At 26.5% G+C, this 18,298-nt stretch overlaps 4 protein-coding genes across 5 annotated transcripts in view; all 4 read left to right on the forward strand.

Annotated features, from left to right (window-relative positions):
• Positions 1-2,426: 2,426 nt before the first annotated feature.
• On the forward strand, positions 2,427-4,207 carry LOC112639818 (proto-oncogene tyrosine-protein kinase ROS-like). Its single transcript, XM_025414970.1, has 4 exons — positions 2,427-2,628; positions 3,185-3,278; positions 3,417-3,770; positions 4,078-4,207. Exons 1-4 carry the CDS (start codon positions 2,469-2,471, stop codon positions 4,205-4,207), a joined length of 738 nt encoding a protein of 245 aa, XP_025270755.1. The 5' UTR covers positions 2,427-2,468.
• An 855-nt stretch (positions 4,208-5,062) lies between these two features.
• LOC112639820 (protein sevenless-like) lies at positions 5,063-8,858 on the forward strand. Its single transcript, XM_025414971.1, has 3 exons — positions 5,063-5,096; positions 5,553-6,344; positions 8,390-8,858. The coding sequence occupies exons 1-3, from the start codon at positions 5,063-5,065 to the stop codon at positions 8,479-8,481; spliced, it is 918 nt and encodes a 305-aa protein (XP_025270756.1). The 3' UTR covers positions 8,482-8,858.
• LOC112639821 (insulin-like peptide receptor) lies at positions 8,699-9,519 on the forward strand. The gene is made up of 3 exons (XM_025414972.1): positions 8,699-8,705; positions 8,812-8,858; positions 9,090-9,519. Exons 1-3 carry the CDS (start codon positions 8,699-8,701, stop codon positions 9,435-9,437), a joined length of 402 nt encoding a protein of 133 aa, XP_025270757.1. The 3' UTR covers positions 9,438-9,519.
• A 6,944-nt stretch (positions 9,520-16,463) lies between these two features.
• Positions 16,464-18,298, forward strand: part of LOC112639830 (protein FAM136A-like) — a 76,909-nt gene continuing 75,074 nt past the window's right edge. For both annotated transcript variants that reach the window (XM_025414983.1, XM_025414984.1), the window contains exons 1-2: positions 16,464-16,632; positions 17,798-17,938. In XM_025414983.1, the coding sequence (XP_025270768.1) occupies positions 16,549-16,632; positions 17,798-17,938 (225 nt within the window). In that variant the 5' untranslated portion in view covers positions 16,464-16,548. The remainder of the gene's footprint in view (positions 16,633-17,797; positions 17,939-18,298) is intronic.

The raw sequence follows: 18,298 nt of genomic DNA on the forward strand, positions 1-18,298 counted from the left end.
AAATGGGACACCCTGTATATAACTTTATCTTATATATATAAATTTTTTGACAAACAATTCTTAAGGATTTAAATTTCTTTTGACATAACGAGTATCTTCGCGGAAAAAAATAAATTACAAACGGAATGGAGCTAATAAAATGTCATAGTAACAGATCGGATTGACCATTCGAAGTCAGTTACTACTGTGATCGCTAGCCAAACGCTACCATTACGGTTATTTATCGCTTGATTTAAACAGCATTATATGAAGTTTAGAGAAACCGTGTAATTGTGTATGAATAGTGGATTTTAAAAAACATAACACATAGTAACACAATCGTACGAACGAATTGTCATAATTACATATTTAATAACAGATATAGCAAATATTGAAGTGAATTCGATTATACGCTGCGTGTGCTTAAATAATGGCTGAAAATGTTATAAGATCTATAATTCTATAACTTCTTAGATCGTTTGTAATTTGATTATGATTATCTTTTTATTGACTGCGTTTCTATTAATGAAAAAAGAAAGCTAATAATAATTATATTCCTGTATTCGCGATACAATCCAATGAATATGTACCATAGAAATTATTTACTTATTAAGAATTCTCTAATTTAATCTTAAGATATATACTCTGATCGTGATCATAAAAACATAATATTAGAAGATAATAACTTGCGATTCGTTAAAACTGACTTTTAAAGAATTTATCGAAAATATATGTATCTATGTGAATTATTATCAATTTGATTAACACATCAGCATTAGTAGAGTGAAAAAAACAATTACTTGAGGGTTGAACGGAAATCGATTGAGTGCAAACGTTTATCAAAAATGCAAATTATGTTTGGAATAATTTTATATGTTTTAATGAAAGGTTTAAAATTGACAAAGGCAACTATCACGCCGAAGAATGATAACAGTTCAAACATCCTTCAGGAAGAAAGTGATTCCATGTGTCCATGTGAGATTTAAATTCCACGCAGGTAGGAGATATTTTTCGCTTCACTAAGAAGCAATTGAATGTTATTGCAGCTAGTAGTGTGATTAAAAATGAATGAATAAATTATATATTCTATCTATATAATAAGATAAGATAAAATAAAACAATTCAATATAAAAATAAAAAATATATATGATGTTGTGAAAAACAGATGGATAATGTTTCGAAATTTTGTTTACAAATAAATGTTATATAGTATATTGAATTTAATTAAAACAATATTATAAAATTTGACTATATATTTTCTCTCTTTCTCTTTCTCTCTCTCTCTCTCTCTCTATATATATATATATATATATATATATATATATATAATTATATATATAATAATTATTTCCAAAAATAAGAATTTTTAAATTTAATGAAGTTTTCTACTATTCGCTACATTAATATATACATACGATGACACTTCAATAGATTTTTATGTTATTTTTGTTCAGTTTCTAAAATTTCTTTATCTTTCTAGATATTTATAATATTTATAATATTTATTGATATATAGTAAGATTTAAGTAGATTTTATTTTATAATATTTATTAATATATAGTAAGATTTAAGTAGATTTTATTTAAAAAAATTAATTTAAAAAGTTAGCATCATTTCTTTGTGTTAAGAGTAATTATAGAACGAAGCAGAGCTAAATATCGAGATAGAAAATCTGTCTAATAAAAAAATCGTTCATCAAACATTCTTCAAATTGTATCTATTAACGTTAATATTTCGATCGACAATACATTCGATAACAATTGCTAGAATTTATATTAATTTTCATTGTACATATATTCATTCATATACAATTACATGCACATATTCTTATCGAGGCATTATCGATTTATACATACTATCGGTTTATATTATCATTTTCAGGATTTGATTGTTAAAAACATAACGACACTTGAGAAAAATCTTGACAAGGATATAAATAAAAGAATATATATAATTTCTATGACTAATATTTAATAACTGTAAAGAAACAATATTTTTAACCTTTTTATGCTTGTAGTACAAACATTAATAAAACTTTAGTAATATCAGCAAATTTTTGAAAAGAAATTTAAGTTATGATAAAATTGAGAAAAGTTAACTAACCTATCATAAAAAAGAATCAAATCGATAGACAAAATTGTTTTAATAATTGCAAAGAACTACACTTTCGCTTCTACTACTTGCTAAAAGCTGTTATGAATCCTCATTGACTCTTGTTAATCTATATTGATTGATTTACTTTTTGATATGAGTTATGTTTGATATACAAGATGTTTTAAAGAAAAAATAAAAAATAGAGTTTACAATATGAATAAAACTACTTCGCATTGAATATATATCATTTAGGAATGGTTTATATCAAACCGGAATTATTAAGCAAACAAAAAACGAATTGTAATTTTTCGTTTAATGTTATAATTTATATAATTTATCATTAAAAGCACCAGAAACAACCGCTTCAACGATATTCATTTTATAATTCTTTTCGTATGTTACACTTTATGAAGCATATTTCAATGTCCGAGAAAAATTATCATCGTTTACTAAATTTCAAATTTGACCGGAGTCATTCTGATAGTACTGTGAGAAATGAGCGAGAAGTCGATGAAGTTACACTTGCAAATATTTCTATCATCCCAGAATCTATCGGTAAGTTACAAAAAAATGCATCAAACATTAATAACATAATCTATGACGAAAAGTGTAAATACAATTTAAATTTAAGAGAGAGTGGAAATAAATTTAAAAATATCTGCCAGCAGTGAAAAAAAATATAAATTCTATTTTGTCGAAAAAAGAAATAAAAAGGCATAATATAAACATAACATTATACATAAAAATTGTTATGATTTAAGGTAAAGTCAATTTGATTAATTTGCTACTTGGTTTTAAAACAATCACAAATATTATATTCCTGATTTCTTAAATTGTAGAAATTTTTCGAAAAGTACTTGTCATTTTATTAAAAGTTATTTATTCATTTTTGCTATGTATTAACAATTACTTTTCTAAGTCTTAAATGACGCGAAAATTTTTCATATTATTTTATTTTTTTTAAATCAATACTGTGCTAATTTTCATATTTTGTAATTTAGATTTATTTTTTCTCTTTCCTTTATTTTCACATTAAATTGTTCTTTCTGATTTACTGAGATATCCACATAATTATTAATATAACTATGTTAATATGTACAATCTACTCTAGAAAACAATTTGGACAAGCCAACATCTCTCAGAGCATTTGTACAATTTGACAGTCAATTCACAGAAAAAGTAAACGACATTTTTGTGACATTGAGGTAAAGAATCTAAATTATCAGTTTATATTTTTTCATTTTTCTCTCTTTTCCTAAATTCAACGACATAAATATATCAAAATGTTAATTCTGTTATAATTTTACTAAACATAAAAAGACTGAAATGTTATTTTTTTATAGATGGAACCAACCTAACTTTACCGATGAAATAGTAGGATACACGGTGCAGTGTTTTTTCATCGAGGATTTAAAAGAGATTCAAATCTGCGTGGATAAAAATATCACAACTATAGAATTAGAGCACATGGTTCATAATCTAACATTTAACATGACATATTATTTTCGAGTACGTGCGCATACTAAAATTGTTGCTGGGCCTTACACGGATATAATCAATGTGTCGACTACACATGAAAATCCAATACCTAAATTATTAGTAACAACGTCTCTAGGTATCCAAATATGGGACGTGGATTTAAACATTACTAATTTCATAGTGTCTTTTATTTATGAAACTAGGTTTACTTCCAAAAGGTACTGATAAAAAAAATAATTATAATTATTTTTAGCACTATTATTTTTAGCACTAACTATAAAGTTAAAATTATTATTATTATGCACAAGTTTATTATTATCAACATTATAGTAGTAATAACTAAAATAGTTATAATAGTAACATTATAGTAATAATAACTAAAATTAGAAATCTTAACTATTAAAGAAAAAACTAAAATTTAAACTTAAATTTAAACTAAAATAAATCTCAAGAAATCTCAACTATAATTAGAAATATCAACTATAATTTTTTTACTAAACAATTACAGTTGACTTCTTTTTTCAGATCAATAAAAATTAAGATGACAAGCCAAAGAGAAGGCCCCGAACATGTAACATCGAGGAAGATTTATAAAAATAAAATCACAAAAATAGCTAGCTTTGATAATTATCTATATGATAAGTCCGTATACTGATAAAAAATGCTTATAACTATTAAATTATTCTTGACACTATAAAGTTAAAGTTACTATATTACTACAAGTACAAGTTTATTATCAATATTATAGTAATAATAACTATAAAATTAAAAATCTCAATTATAATTTTTTTATTATACAATTATAGTTGACTCCTTTTTTCAGATCAGTAATAAATGCCGCTTATTCGATACAAGAACATAGAATTTATTGGATCTTCGAAAGAGATCTAATAACACTAATTAATGAAAATAACATTACAAAAATAGCTACATTTGATTATGATCTACATGCTCTCTGCATTGATTGGGTAGCAAGAAATCTATATTGGACCTATTCAAAGTCAGACTACTATTACATTGTAAAGTTCGACTTAACATTGTGGGAAAATGGCATAATTAAACTTGATGAGATTTTCAAATCAAAAATTGATAATGGTTATTTAAGTATATCACCGTTTATGGGGTACGTTTACTATCGTTTACGACGGTTCGCCAAAAAAATAATTTTCTATTAAAGATTTATGCAAATTTGTAATTTTTCTATAATTTTACGTGGTTTTATAATTAAGATTATAAGTAAAAAAAAATAATAAGTTATATAATTATAAGAATTTCGAATTTTTACCACATATAAATTTCTGTTTTTGTTAAAATAATGTTTTATAAAAGTGAGTAAAATAATTATATCTTTTTTAGAATTTTATATCACATATCATACAATCGGACGAATCGAGAATATGATATGATGAAATATTATCTCGATGGAAAAAACGAACAAATTGTTCAGATAAATGCATCCTTTTGCCTATTTCATTATATAGATTTTTTTCGTGATATGATAATTGATAACATGAATAATGAGGAGCCGTTAATTTACTGGTTAAGTGAGAATTACACAACTGTAACAGACATTAACGTTTCTATGTGCAATACGATTTTATACAAGAAAAACGTAGGTGATAACATCAATTTCAAATCTATGACGATTGATAAAACAAACATTTACATTTTAGCAATTGATTCGCTCCAATATATTCTCTACATTTTGAAAAAGAAATACGCAAGTCTCAAGAGCGTAAATGCAAACGAATATGTTGAAAAAATATTAATAAGCTCAGATAAAAATAAATTTTATAATATTTACGCTTTTAATAAATATTTACAACCATATCCTCCAATGAGATGTCTGACACCTGACGAAAAAGTTTATAATTTTGAGAATGTGACTGCAACGGCAAACAGCATCATTGTAAATTTATCGGAGTCGGTTGTAAAGAGGAGATGCAAAAAATATAATTTACCAACTACTATATATACTATCTTTGTAAATCATTGTGTAGACGACAATCTCAACAAGTCTGAAGAATTCAATGTGCTGACAGGCGAGCGACATTACAAGATTCAGAACTTTACACCATTTACAGAGTACAAGTTGAAGTTTACTTTAAGTAATTTTTACTTTCATCAATTATCAATAAATCCGTTCGATTCGAACGTGATACAAATAAAAACTAATTTGGGTAAGCTTAATGCACCAGAAAACATAAGTGTTTTAGCTTTGACGCCTACTATAGTAGTAGTTCATTGGATGCCACCCAAGAAATTGAACTGCGTGGTTGTATATGAAGTGCATTGGAAGTTAGTGAATGACACGCAACAAGAGAATAAACAATTTATCTATGTGCCGAAACGTGTGGCAGATGGCAGATTTTTCACAAAGATTAACTTGTCGCTACCAGTACAAGATTACTTGATATATGTGCGTGTGTATCCAAGTAATTTCAGCGATTTCTACAACGAGAGTTTAAGCAAGATCGATCACATATACTCAGAACCAAACAATATTACTATGAGCGAGGCCAACACAAATAGCATGAACATTTCATGGATCTCAAACGTCAATCTGACGATCTCTTCAGCACTAGAGTATAAAAACATTTCAACAAAAAAGTGGCAAACAACGAATGATATTAGAACGAATTATAACGAAGAAGTAATATACCATATCAAAAATTTACAATCGGGGACTTCATACCAGTTTCGCTTGATATTGAGATATCTCGAATATGAGGAAAATTTTACATGGCCAGCTGATGAAAGATTTAATTTTTCAACAGGTGATAGCAAACGTGGTAAGCAAATGAAAATGCCCATACAGCACAATAAGATTGTAGATATATTAAAGAATAATTTCATTGAAACATTGCAAATTGATTGCGAAACTTTTGTTGAGTCATTGTTATAAGATGTGATAAAGTTAAGATGTTCGCTCTTTGCAATGATACATTGTAGCAATATTACAGTTTAATATATTGAAAAGAAGAATGCAATATTATTACAATCATTTAATAATATTACGTATAAAATATTTTTGTTTTTGATAGATAAATATTTTGAAAACATATAATTAAATTAATAAGCTCGATATAAATAGAAGTTTGCAATATCTAAGATAATCATATCTAAGATAATATATTGCAAAATTATATTTAAACGTAATCATATAAAATGATTTTATACAAAATTACTTTATACTCTTACTTACGAATCATTTTTTTTATTTTAAATGTTCTATATACTCTTATAATGGGTACTTTATATATATATATATTTTATATATTTTTTTTTTTTTTTTTTTTTTTTTTTTTATTATTATTATAATTATATTTTTTTTATTTTTAATTCTTATATTATATTATTGTATACATAAAAATACATTGAAAATATATATATAATTATTTAAAATTACTAATTATATTTTTATTTAAAAATTTTTAAATTCGTTATATTTATATTTATTTGTATGAAAAAACATAAAAATACATTGAAAAATAAAATGATAGATATAAAAATATCTATTCTTAATATAATAAAAAGATACGTTTCATATTCGTACATAAAGTAAAAATATATCATAAAATATATTTTAACATTGATATAAAATGTTATCTATATTTTAATAAAAGAATAGAACTGTTTATCTTTAACTTAGAATTGTATTTACTCGACTAATATTATTTCTGTGTCATTAATTCGTTTGACTTCTGCAAAAAAGTAAAATTCATCGCATATATATAAATATAAAAATATATATTATTACATTATTTTTATAGATAAATTAAAGAGTGTTATAGTTTCCCAATTGTTTCAAAAAATCAATATTACATTGCTAATAATTCATATTTTGTTAATTTATATTTCTATAATGTTTGTGTAATGTTGCATTGCAATTTGTGATATTGCAATATTGTTGCAAAGTAATTGTAACATTCTGTGCTGCATAGATATTATAATATGATATACTAATATTTTTAGATGTGAATAGGCCTAAAATTTAAAGAAATTAAATTTTTGTAATAAAGTTACAAGTAAAAATAAATTTTTTAAAACATACACGAAGATATTAAAATTATATTTTTGCTTAATACAGATATTTCGGACACTCCTGGAATAATAGCGAAAAAATATTATTTATTATTGATGTTAGGTTTTATCATTATAATTATCATTATAATTTTATATTATAATCTGCCTCTACTACTTTTATTGTTGTAAGCATTGTATATTTGATGTTGGTATCAACTTGAATTGTTGATTATACATATATATCTGATATAATATATAAAAATTTACTAAGAATAATAATTTACTTATATAAAAGTAAACGAATAAATTTATTAAAAAACGAAAAATTTTATAATACATATTATTACATAATTAAGTCGAAATTTTATAACAGTGTATCGTCAACGCAGAGGTAATAATGAACAATTTTTGTCTTCAACAATGACCGATATAGAATTGGAGATTCTACCGGATGAATGTGCGATAACTAAAATAGCACTTAAACAAATTAGATTTATAAAACATATTGATACCGGCGCATTCGGAATGGTAAAAATTAATGTTTTCAAGCAATGTTTCAAATTAATTTCTAAATGAACAAAACATATGTATTTTCTAATAAAGATACAAAAGAAATTATATAAATTTTTATAATAGATTATAAGTAATATAAAATATGGATGAGACAACAAACATTAACTTTATTACATATTTTTCGTTAAATTATTTAATATAAAGTGAAATATAATATGAAATATAATATATACTTGACATTAAACTATACATTTTCTAATAAAGTACGTAATGTAAATTTGTGTGAAATATTTCGCAGGTGTATCAAGGAAAAGTGAAAAACTTAGAAAGTTCGGGCACAGAGATATTCGTTGCAATAAAAACGCTTCGGAAAGATGCTTCTTCCCATGAGAAAAAGAGATTGTTAAAGGAAGCCGAGCTTATGAATCGTTTTCGACACAAACATATATTAAGATTGTTGGCGTTTGTTTAGATGGGATTTCTCCGTTTCTAGTGTTCGAATTAATGGAAACTGGTGATTTGTCAAAATATTTGAGAGATTGTCGAAATTTGGAAGCGTCAGATTCGCACGCTCTGCGTTTGCAGGATTTGTTCGCCATGTACGAAGATGTTGCGTGAGGTTATTGCTACTTGGAAGAATTGCGTTTCGTACATAAAGATCTAGCGTGTCGCAATTGTTTAGTATCTTCGAGAAATCGCGAGAATCGTATTAAATTGGAGATTTTGGATTAGTTAGAGATATCTACAAGGATGATTATTATCGCATGGTAAATACAATTATTAAAAAAATTAAAAAATGAATTCATTTGAAAACACTTTCCATTTTTTTAATAATAGTATCTTGCATTGTTTCTTCAAGTAATATGGAATATAAATAGTTTTTATTTATATATTGCAAGAGATAACGTTTTTCTTTTTGCACATATTGTAAAAATGAACAACTTGAATCAGAAAATTAAATGTTTTAATGTTTTAATTTTGTTAAAATCATGTTTTAGAGAGAAGAAGATTTGCTTCCTGTTCGCTGGATGGCACCCGAATCTTTGATGATCAGAACATTTACTTCTCAAAGTGATGTTTGGTCATTTGGTGTTTTAATGTGGGAAATTACATCGTTGAGTGAGCAACCTTATAGTGCCAAGACTAATGAAGAAGTGATAAATTATGTACTTGATGGAGGCAGGTTGCCGATGACTCTTAACTGTCCGTCAGCATTGTACCAGTTGATGCTACGTTGCTGGAGTGCAGCGGATGCTAGACCAAATTTCGAATTTTGTCTGAACAATATTATAACATTAAGACAGAACATAGAAGATGCCTTACTGAGTCCAGTCGATACTATTTAGCTGATATTATAATTAAATTAATGTTTATTTTCCAAATGATCCAATAAATCTTACTGTAGGAAAAATATTTCTAGATAATTGATTCTGTCTGTTCTGAATTTAAATTTTATTAGAAAATCATATTAAAAGATAAAGAAATAATATAAGATAAAATTATGATAAGATTAATAATATAAGATTAGAAGATGAAGAAATATGATAATTTTTAAATCTATATTTAACATCTGTACATCATATAAAATTTGTATAAATACTTTTTTTAAAGTTTATATTTTTAATTTGAATAAAATGATAAGAAAACATAATTGAATTTTTTTAGCTATATATATATATATATATATATATATATATATATTTTAATATTATATTTGCTGAAACCATGTTACATACTGGAAAAGAGAAAGTCTGTTTCTTATTAAAATATTTATGGAACATTTAATTATATATTTTGAGATTTATAACTTTATATTTATTCGAACATAATTTTGTTCAAATGGCTTGATAATTGTTTCAAAAAGTTAAAAATTAAAAAATTAAAAATTAGAAGGAAAAATTGAAAAGTTAATAATCTCTCTTATATCTAAGATCGACGTGATAGAGATAACAATTTTAAATTTACAACTATCATTCACTTGCAACTTTTCTTCACTTTCTTTTTAGATTTTTCGTTTGTATATAATTATAAAAAATTTTTCTGTTTTTAGAGATGTTTTGAAAGATAATATTTATAAGAATATTATATTATATATTTTAAAATATTTTAATCTAATATAATAGAATATATTTTAATTTGTAATATTATAATCTACTTAAATATTTTGCAGAACAGTGTCATTCTTTTTAATAATAATATATAATTCTTTAATAATAACTTATCTCTATTACCTTGGTAATTTGTTCGTAGTAACCTTTAATCCATAAATGATTTTGCAATGTCCATTCAATATCTTCATCAGATAAATGCAACAGGAAGAGAGCGGGGTATTAAATTTCCATTTATAATTTATATATTTATTACATTCTAATTTACGATTGAAATATATCATCATGCTGTGTGTTATCAAAAAAACAAACCAAATTTCAATTGCAGACAAGAAAATAAAAATAACTTTGTTATTTTCATTCATTGATTATAAAATGTATTAATTATTAACTTAAAATATTATTAAGACTTACAAGTACGTATTATTTTTGACTTATAATTAAGTGTTATTTATTGATATAAAATGTAATATAAAATATTACTTGGAATTGCCAATAATTGTCATCAAATTTATACGGTGAATGATATTTGTGATATTTTCCTGTGAAAATATTTAACGGATAATTTAGCACGCGCAATATCTTTCTTATATAAAAGTACTCTGCATTATCCCAGTCTTTGTATTACTGAAAATAATAAAAAGATATCCATTATATATATACAGGCATACATAGTTATTTAGATAATTTATCGATTTTCGAACGTTTTGTATATTCTATTATAGTTTTTGTACAATATTAATTAATTTTTTCATGATTTAATGATCACTCGGTTGGAAGCAAGTTGAAAGCATTATCACATTTTTTAATGTATTTTTTCAAAACGTTGCACGATTTTCGAAACCGAGATCTATTATACAGATTTCCTATTAATTAACAATGCTAATTAAAACTCTGTTAATGATTGAAACTTATAAAATGAAAGAATGCAATTCAGACTGTATGAAAACTGTAATAGAATATATAAAATGTTCAAAATCAATAATTAAGTATCTAAATAATTATATCATTGTGAAACATTTTGTAAAATATTAAGATATTTACATAAAAGTATAAATTAATCTAAAGTCTGAACAATAGTCTTTCATTTTACAAAGAGTTTCAATCATTAGCAGCACACATTAAATAATTTTCTTATGATTTTTTAAATGTTTTTATTATCGCTCGGAGGCGAAGGCTGAAAAGTATAGTAAAACGAATCGAATAACAAAATCAAATAATTAACGTAACGGAAAGCCTTTTGTTTTTTTATGGAATTTTTTATGGAATAAAATAATGCATTCACACTCTCTATAAAAATAAATCAGTATATTATCACTGAAAACAGTAGACAAAGTCACTGATGCAGCAATTATAAGTTATTATAGCACTGTAAATCAATAATATTTCACTGAAAGAATTAGTAATGTTGACTGTTTTAATCAGTAATATTAATTTATCTACCTCATCTAAAATTAAAAATTTTATTTATATTTACATGCGTATTAATACGTCATATGACGCATGCGCAAAGTGCTACCGTCAACTAACCGTACGAGAGAGAAGCTATCGTCTGGACCGTAATGTTTTCGCTCATTCCTCCTACAGAACTAGCAATATAGGAATACTATATATATCCCATACAACACACAAATATCCGAAGAACATCCATAAGATGATCATTAAGAATATTGAGGATATCCACAGATAATCCGTTTTACGTTCTTCAGACATTTAGTGGACGTTCGTGGTATATCTGTTTATGAAATTGGTGGACATGTTTTAATCTCTAAATAATAATATAATTTATCTACTTCATATAAAATTTTACATAAAAATTTCATATAAAAATTTTATTTATAATTTATACTCGTATATTGCACTTTACATTTTAAATAGGTAATAAACGGATTATTTTCGTTTATTTGCCGGACATTTACTTGTAAAATATTTATAAAATCAATTTAATATCTGAAACTCTTGTATTGAGATCAAAAATTAAATTGAACAGTTTATTTTTAATCTTATTTGTTACTCTTTGCAAACTTTATATAATTCTCATAACTAAAACTTAAATACGAGAAAGATAGCGCATCGCACGTCGCATAGCGATAAACGAACTAACACATCCTTGCGTGCTCGCGCGAAACTTTGACGTCCAAGATCGGACATTTTGTGGACGTCCAAATATTAGCCGTTAACGGATGTCCCGAATCGGATGTACGATGAATGGTCATTTCATGTCCATGGACGTGCGAACGTAAAATGGACATAAAATGAATATCCATAAATGTCCTGTGCTGTTTGGGATGGCGAAAGCCTTTAAGGCGCTACGGCAATGTTTGTGCCCTTATGTGCTTATGGAATTTTATGTGTGATGGCCATAAACCTTCTCTTAAGCCGAGTTTAGATTGTAAAGCCTTGTCGTAAGAAATTAACCAATTATATTCGATTACTATTTCACATTCAACTGTGATTGATCAATTCCTTAAGGCTTATTCCTATTGTAGATTTTGCCTTAATGTAAAAGTTTATTTTTTGTTTTTAAAGCTAATAATGAACCAACAAATGTTAGACCAACAATCATCTCCAAACGATTCCGCATCGATTGAACCGCTTTTTAAGTGAAAATGAAATTTCGCTGGCTAACTTTACGCTGATTTTTGTTTCTTTATTTTACAAAAAAATATAAACCAACAAACGCTGTAATTAGGCCAACAATCATCAACAAACGACCAACAAATGATTCGCTATAAAAAAAATTGAAAAAATCGAAGTTGGCCAGCTATGTTCCTGGAGCTCCCCTCTCAGGCTTCTCTCTAGTATTCTTTATTCAATGATTATAGATCTTTAGATTAGGTTTTTAAATTGGTATCATTGCTTTAAGGAATGTTATAACTGGTTATAAATACAGAGAGAAACCTGAGAGCGGCCACCTCTCTTTAACGGGCACATTGTCCTAATGCGCCGCCTGACAAAGTGGACGTCAACTACATCCATTACAGTCGATAATAATACATGGTTCGTATCTGAGCTATGGTTCATATCCGAACTATTCACATGAGATGGACATGAGAGTTAGACAAGAGCCGATAATCTATCGTTCTGCTTTTGTTTCACCAATGATGGCAAATCACGCGGCGGTAGGCATGAGGCGAGCGGTGATTTTCTATCGTAAAGCTCATGTCTCCTTCCATCCCTTGTCGGTCTCGTCTCATCTTTCACGCGCTACATTTTACATAATTCGGATAGGATTTCAAGACGACTTCGGGCGCCCAATACATAGATACAAATTTATTTATTTATTATAAAGACATTTATTAAAAATGTTTTTTAATAAAACCTTTTCTTTCTATTTAAAATAATTATATCTGTATTTCATAAATGCTTACAACTCTCATATTATTATAGTAATATTTTATTTTATATATTTTTTAAATAATTAATTAATTAAAAAAATATACATATCAATGCGAATGATATCTTACTTTGATGCATTTGTGTGTTAGTGTTAGACATGAAAAACATAATGTAATACAACATCTAGTGTATCGAATGCTGTGAATAATTTTCTTGTAAAAAAATAAAGTTTCAATAAGATTGCTCACACATATACGGCACAATACATCCAATGCGCTAGATATTGTATTACATTATGTTTTTCATATTTTTATGATAAATATCATCCTGGCTCATGTCTTGATGAGATCGATAATTCGGATGATTAATTTTATGTAATCATTTTTTATGTAATCATATTTAATTTTGAAAATAATAATAAAAAGATAGATAAACCAGTTTGTGAAACTATAATTCTTTGTATGATGATATACAAAATAACTTTACATTAACAATAAATAGATTCTTTAATCTTTTACTAATATACATATAAAAGAATTACGTTTCACTGTCGTGATTTCGCGGCTATTTGATGCTATGAAACAAATAATGCGCGACGACACGCTGGAAATAATCAATCAGCGAGCTTTAAAAGTGACGTTCGATTTTGCGGTGCTTCATTATCTGTGCATAACAGATCTCTTGTATTGTTTTAAATTTATATTTTTTTTAACGATCTGTAAGATCTGTGTATTTTGCAACACGTGTTATCGTTTCTTTTAGAACACGACACATTATCTGTAAATATTTCTGCGTGTACGTGCGTGTATGCTTTTATCGTGTTGGTTGTGTAATTTTTTTATTTTTTTATCACGTATTGTATTTCTCTTTTATTTCTACTCTTAAGTTTTTTTAATTTTATTTTTATATTTTTTTGTTTTGCATTATAATAAACAATCACTATGTCGAGTCAGTGCCCTGTAGATAGTTATTATGATAAGTGCGTATACAAAGAATGTAAGAATGGGAGATTTTCGCATGGGAAACGGCTATTCCGATTTCCAATGCAGAAGGATACAAGATGCAATACATGGATACGTAATACAGGTATGTTTTTGTGCAATAATTGTCATTATTTTATTAATTTTTTTGTCTTTTTTACTCCCAAATTCAATACATATTATTTGTTATTTTATTATTTCATAAAATAAAAATAAAAAAAAAACGACAGCAGGGAGATTCAAACTCGGGTCAGCGCCGTGACAAGCAGTCATCTTACTTGCACTGCTACGCGCTATTATGAAGTAACACTTTATCGAATTGATTATAACCAACACGCCTGACAAAAAATTTTTTTTTACCAAACATTCAGTATACCAATTGCTATGTCAGCTTGAAGTATGCATGTAATCGTAATTTTCATAATGTGTTGTATTTTTGTTACAGAACATACAAAGTTGGAAAACTTGTCTGCCAATACCCTTAGAAAATTAGGATTATGTGAAGATCATTTCATTATTACATCATAACGAAGAACGTAAAAGCGCGACGAGAGAAAGGGGAAAGCAAAATCGTAAGCTCGTCGCGTGGCAGTCGCGTGGTCTGTCATTGATGAGACAAAGACAGAACGATGATCGGTTCTTATCCGACTGTCCATCTCTGAATAGTTCGGACATGAACCCATATCATAGACACAAACCATGTTTCGTTACCGAGCGTAATGGACATAGTTCACGTCCACTTTGTCAGACGGCGCGTCAAGCATCGAGAAATGTGCCCGTCGAGGCTGGTGGCCGCTCTCAGGTTTTTCTCTGATAAATAGTGCGTTCGAAAATATGTTTGGTCGGTGTTGGGAAAAAAGATAAAGTTGGCAGTATTGAAAACTCCCAGTGCTGCGTTTCGTTTCTCCCACTGGGATCATTAGGGCCTATCCAGACAAACTTGCATAGGTGCATTTGCATAACATAAGACCATATGGACCAATGAGCATCGAGTATTATATTATGTAAGTCAATATAGCGATTTAATACTCGATGCTCATTGGTCCATATGGTCATATGTTATGCATATGCACCTATGCAAGTTTGCCTGGATAGGCCCTTAGGATTGTATTGTACCGTATGTACACTGCGCGACAACGATTCGTTCCGTGGTTCCTCTCGCGAGGTAAGGGGAGCGTAGCTTCTAACCAATCAGCCATTGCCACGCTGCCAGCTAATTGGTCACTTCTACGCTCCACTTGCCCCGCGAGAGAGGGTCACGGAACGAATCGTTGTCGCGCAGTGTACAATAAGACACTTCCGATTAGACACAGTACAATTGGACACAACTGGCTTTGATTGGCTAATCGTGCTTGATCATGCTAGTTACCCTAGGCATCGGTCGATATAATTGGCTGTGTGTAATCGTACTGTGTCTAATCGGGCAATCCCCTGTACAATATGTTGCAATTATACTAATTATTATTATGGAACAATATATTTTACTCGAAAACATCATTTTTGAATCTTCGAGTAGTTCTTCAGATAGTGATAATAATGATAATAATGAAGAATTACAAAATATTTTATTCGAAAATAGAGATAAAAGGAAAATAGTACCAAAAATAACAGATTATTTGGAAAATGTTGTTACCAGATATATAAATATTGAATTTAAATCACATTTTAGGTAAATTATGTCACTTTATTATAATTATAGCATTATTAATATAAAACACACGTTCGTATTAATAATAATGTATGTGATATTATTAAACATATTATTATTAAATATATTTAACTACTTATTTACCTCTTTTAATATCTCAAGTAGTAAATTTTTGTAATCCTAGTGATCCCAGTGGGAGAAACGAAACGCAGCACTGGGAGTTTTCAATACTGCCAACTTTATCTTTTTTCCCAACACCAACCAAACATATTTTCGAACGCACTAAAAGCATTAAAGTTGAATTCTGATTCTGGTATTCTATTTCACACGTGCTTTACGTATTTTGTATATTTTACACAAATAATTTTATAATAAAACAAAAATGGAAGAACAAAAAAAAAGAGTAGAAGATAATATGACGAAAATAGTTGAGGAAATTGATAAAACTTATTTACGAAAAATGCAGGTATTTTTAAAAAAGAATATGTTTATAATATAAAACATTTATTAATTATATATACAAGTTTAATAATATACAAAATTGCACGCAGATTTATTTAGAGAATTATATACAGACTTATGTATAAAATTATATACAGAGTAATATGCAGAATATAAATTTTTGTGCCGATTTTAATGAAATTTTATTTATTTATATAAATTTAATATATGTAAATGAAAAATTTATGTGAAAAATTATATATATATATATATATATATATATATATATATATATAAATAATAAGCTTTAAAGTCATAAAAGCTTTGCTTTGCTAAACAGTGAAAAATCTGTGTTGTATATAAATCAAAATAGCAAAGATAGATTTCTATTCACATAGATAGCGTGCAATATATAGAATGTATTATATCTTAATTTTTAGTAATTTACAGAATATATTTCAATACACAGATATATACATACATCTTACATAAAAATCCATGTAAATTTCTTATATACGGATTATTTTAATATAACCTGTAAATTCATTACTTTAGATGAAATAGTTTTCTTTAATGAATAATTTTTTCTTTAAATTCAAAATATTTAAATTCATAATATGAAAATTTTAACTCAATAAATCTAGGTCTTCCTCAATAAATTTATTATTTACTAAAACTTTATATTAATTGTAAATTATTATATTTATTTTAAAAAGTAGACGCAAACTGCACAACAACTGTTATTATATTTTAATTTATATCATTTATGTTTTACATTTATATAATATATTTTATTAAACAAATATAATTGTCTGTCCAACATACATACATACATATTATTTGAAGTTATATCCTTATCTTACCATGATGAGTCTAAAATATACTCAAATTGTAATGGAGAAAATTATATAGAAATGTATTATTTTTATAGTGACAATTTCAATTTGTGATAATTTTACTTATTACTTTCATATTTTACTTATTGACAAATATACAATTATAATATTTTTCCTTAAAATTGAAAATAAAAAATTATATTTTTTTCCATATTTACTTAATATGAAGAAAATAATAATTAATTAATAATTCTTATTGAATTAATAAAGCTTTTCATAGCTTGTATTTTATATATTTTACATATATAAATTTGTATTTTACATATTTTTTATATAAATTATACTTAATTTCAGAGAGATATGCACAAGTGTGCTGCACAATGTTGTGAAAATGAAACATATAGCATACAAAAAGTTCATAACTGTGTAGAGAATTGTAGTTCTTCTTTAAATAAAGCGCAACAATATGTTCAAGGAGAGTTTGAAAGAGTACAGGTAATAAAATTCAACTTATTAATTGCTAGAATTATTTGATAATTTAAGTTGAGATCCTTTATAATACATGATTTACTATGACTTTCTATGACTTGCTATGATTCGTATAAATTCACAGAAATAGATTTTGACATGTCTGTGTAAGCCTTGACAAATCAAATGGTCCAATGGCAGATGTTGTTAAGTTCTTTTGATTTGATAATTTGAAAAGCTTTTACTCATGGAATTTTATATTTTAATACCTTATCATATGAAGAAACATTTTGAAAGTATAAAAGATATATAGTATAGTGTGTGTACATCCGCATACACACATTATACAAATGTGTACACACATATTTATATATACATACATTTAAT

This window comes from Camponotus floridanus, unplaced genomic scaffold (assembly GCF_003227725.1).
Source record: "Camponotus floridanus strain SB8 unplaced genomic scaffold, Cflo_v7.5 scaffold92, whole genome shotgun sequence".
Lineage (NCBI taxonomy): Eukaryota > Metazoa > Arthropoda > Insecta > Hymenoptera > Formicidae > Camponotus > Camponotus floridanus.

Excerpts from the sequence above, each read along its gene's own strand:
- LOC112639820 (XM_025414971.1), top strand. The coding sequence starts at position 5,063 with ATGAATAATGAGGAGCCGTTAATTTACTGGTTAA. Across the intron at positions 5,097-5,552 it reads GCCGTTAATTTACTGGTTAA|ACGACAATCTCAACAAGTCT; the intron begins GTGAGAATTACA and ends ATCATTGTGTAG. Across the intron at positions 6,345-8,389 it reads AACAGGTGATAGCAAACGTG|GTGTATCAAGGAAAAGTGAA; the intron begins GTAAGCAAATGA and ends AATATTTCGCAG.
- LOC112639821 (XM_025414972.1), top strand. Across the intron at positions 8,859-9,089 it reads AGGATGATTATTATCGCATG|AGAGAAGAAGATTTGCTTCC; the intron begins GTAAATACAATT and ends ATCATGTTTTAG.
- LOC112639818 (XM_025414970.1), top strand. The coding sequence starts at position 2,469 with ATGTTACACTTTATGAAGCATATTTCAATGTCCGAGAAAAATTATCAT. Across the intron at positions 2,629-3,184 it reads TATCATCCCAGAATCTATCG|AAAACAATTTGGACAAGCCA; the intron begins GTAAGTTACAAA and ends AATCTACTCTAG. Across the intron at positions 3,279-3,416 it reads GACATTTTTGTGACATTGAG|ATGGAACCAACCTAACTTTA; the intron begins GTAAAGAATCTA and ends ATTTTTTTATAG.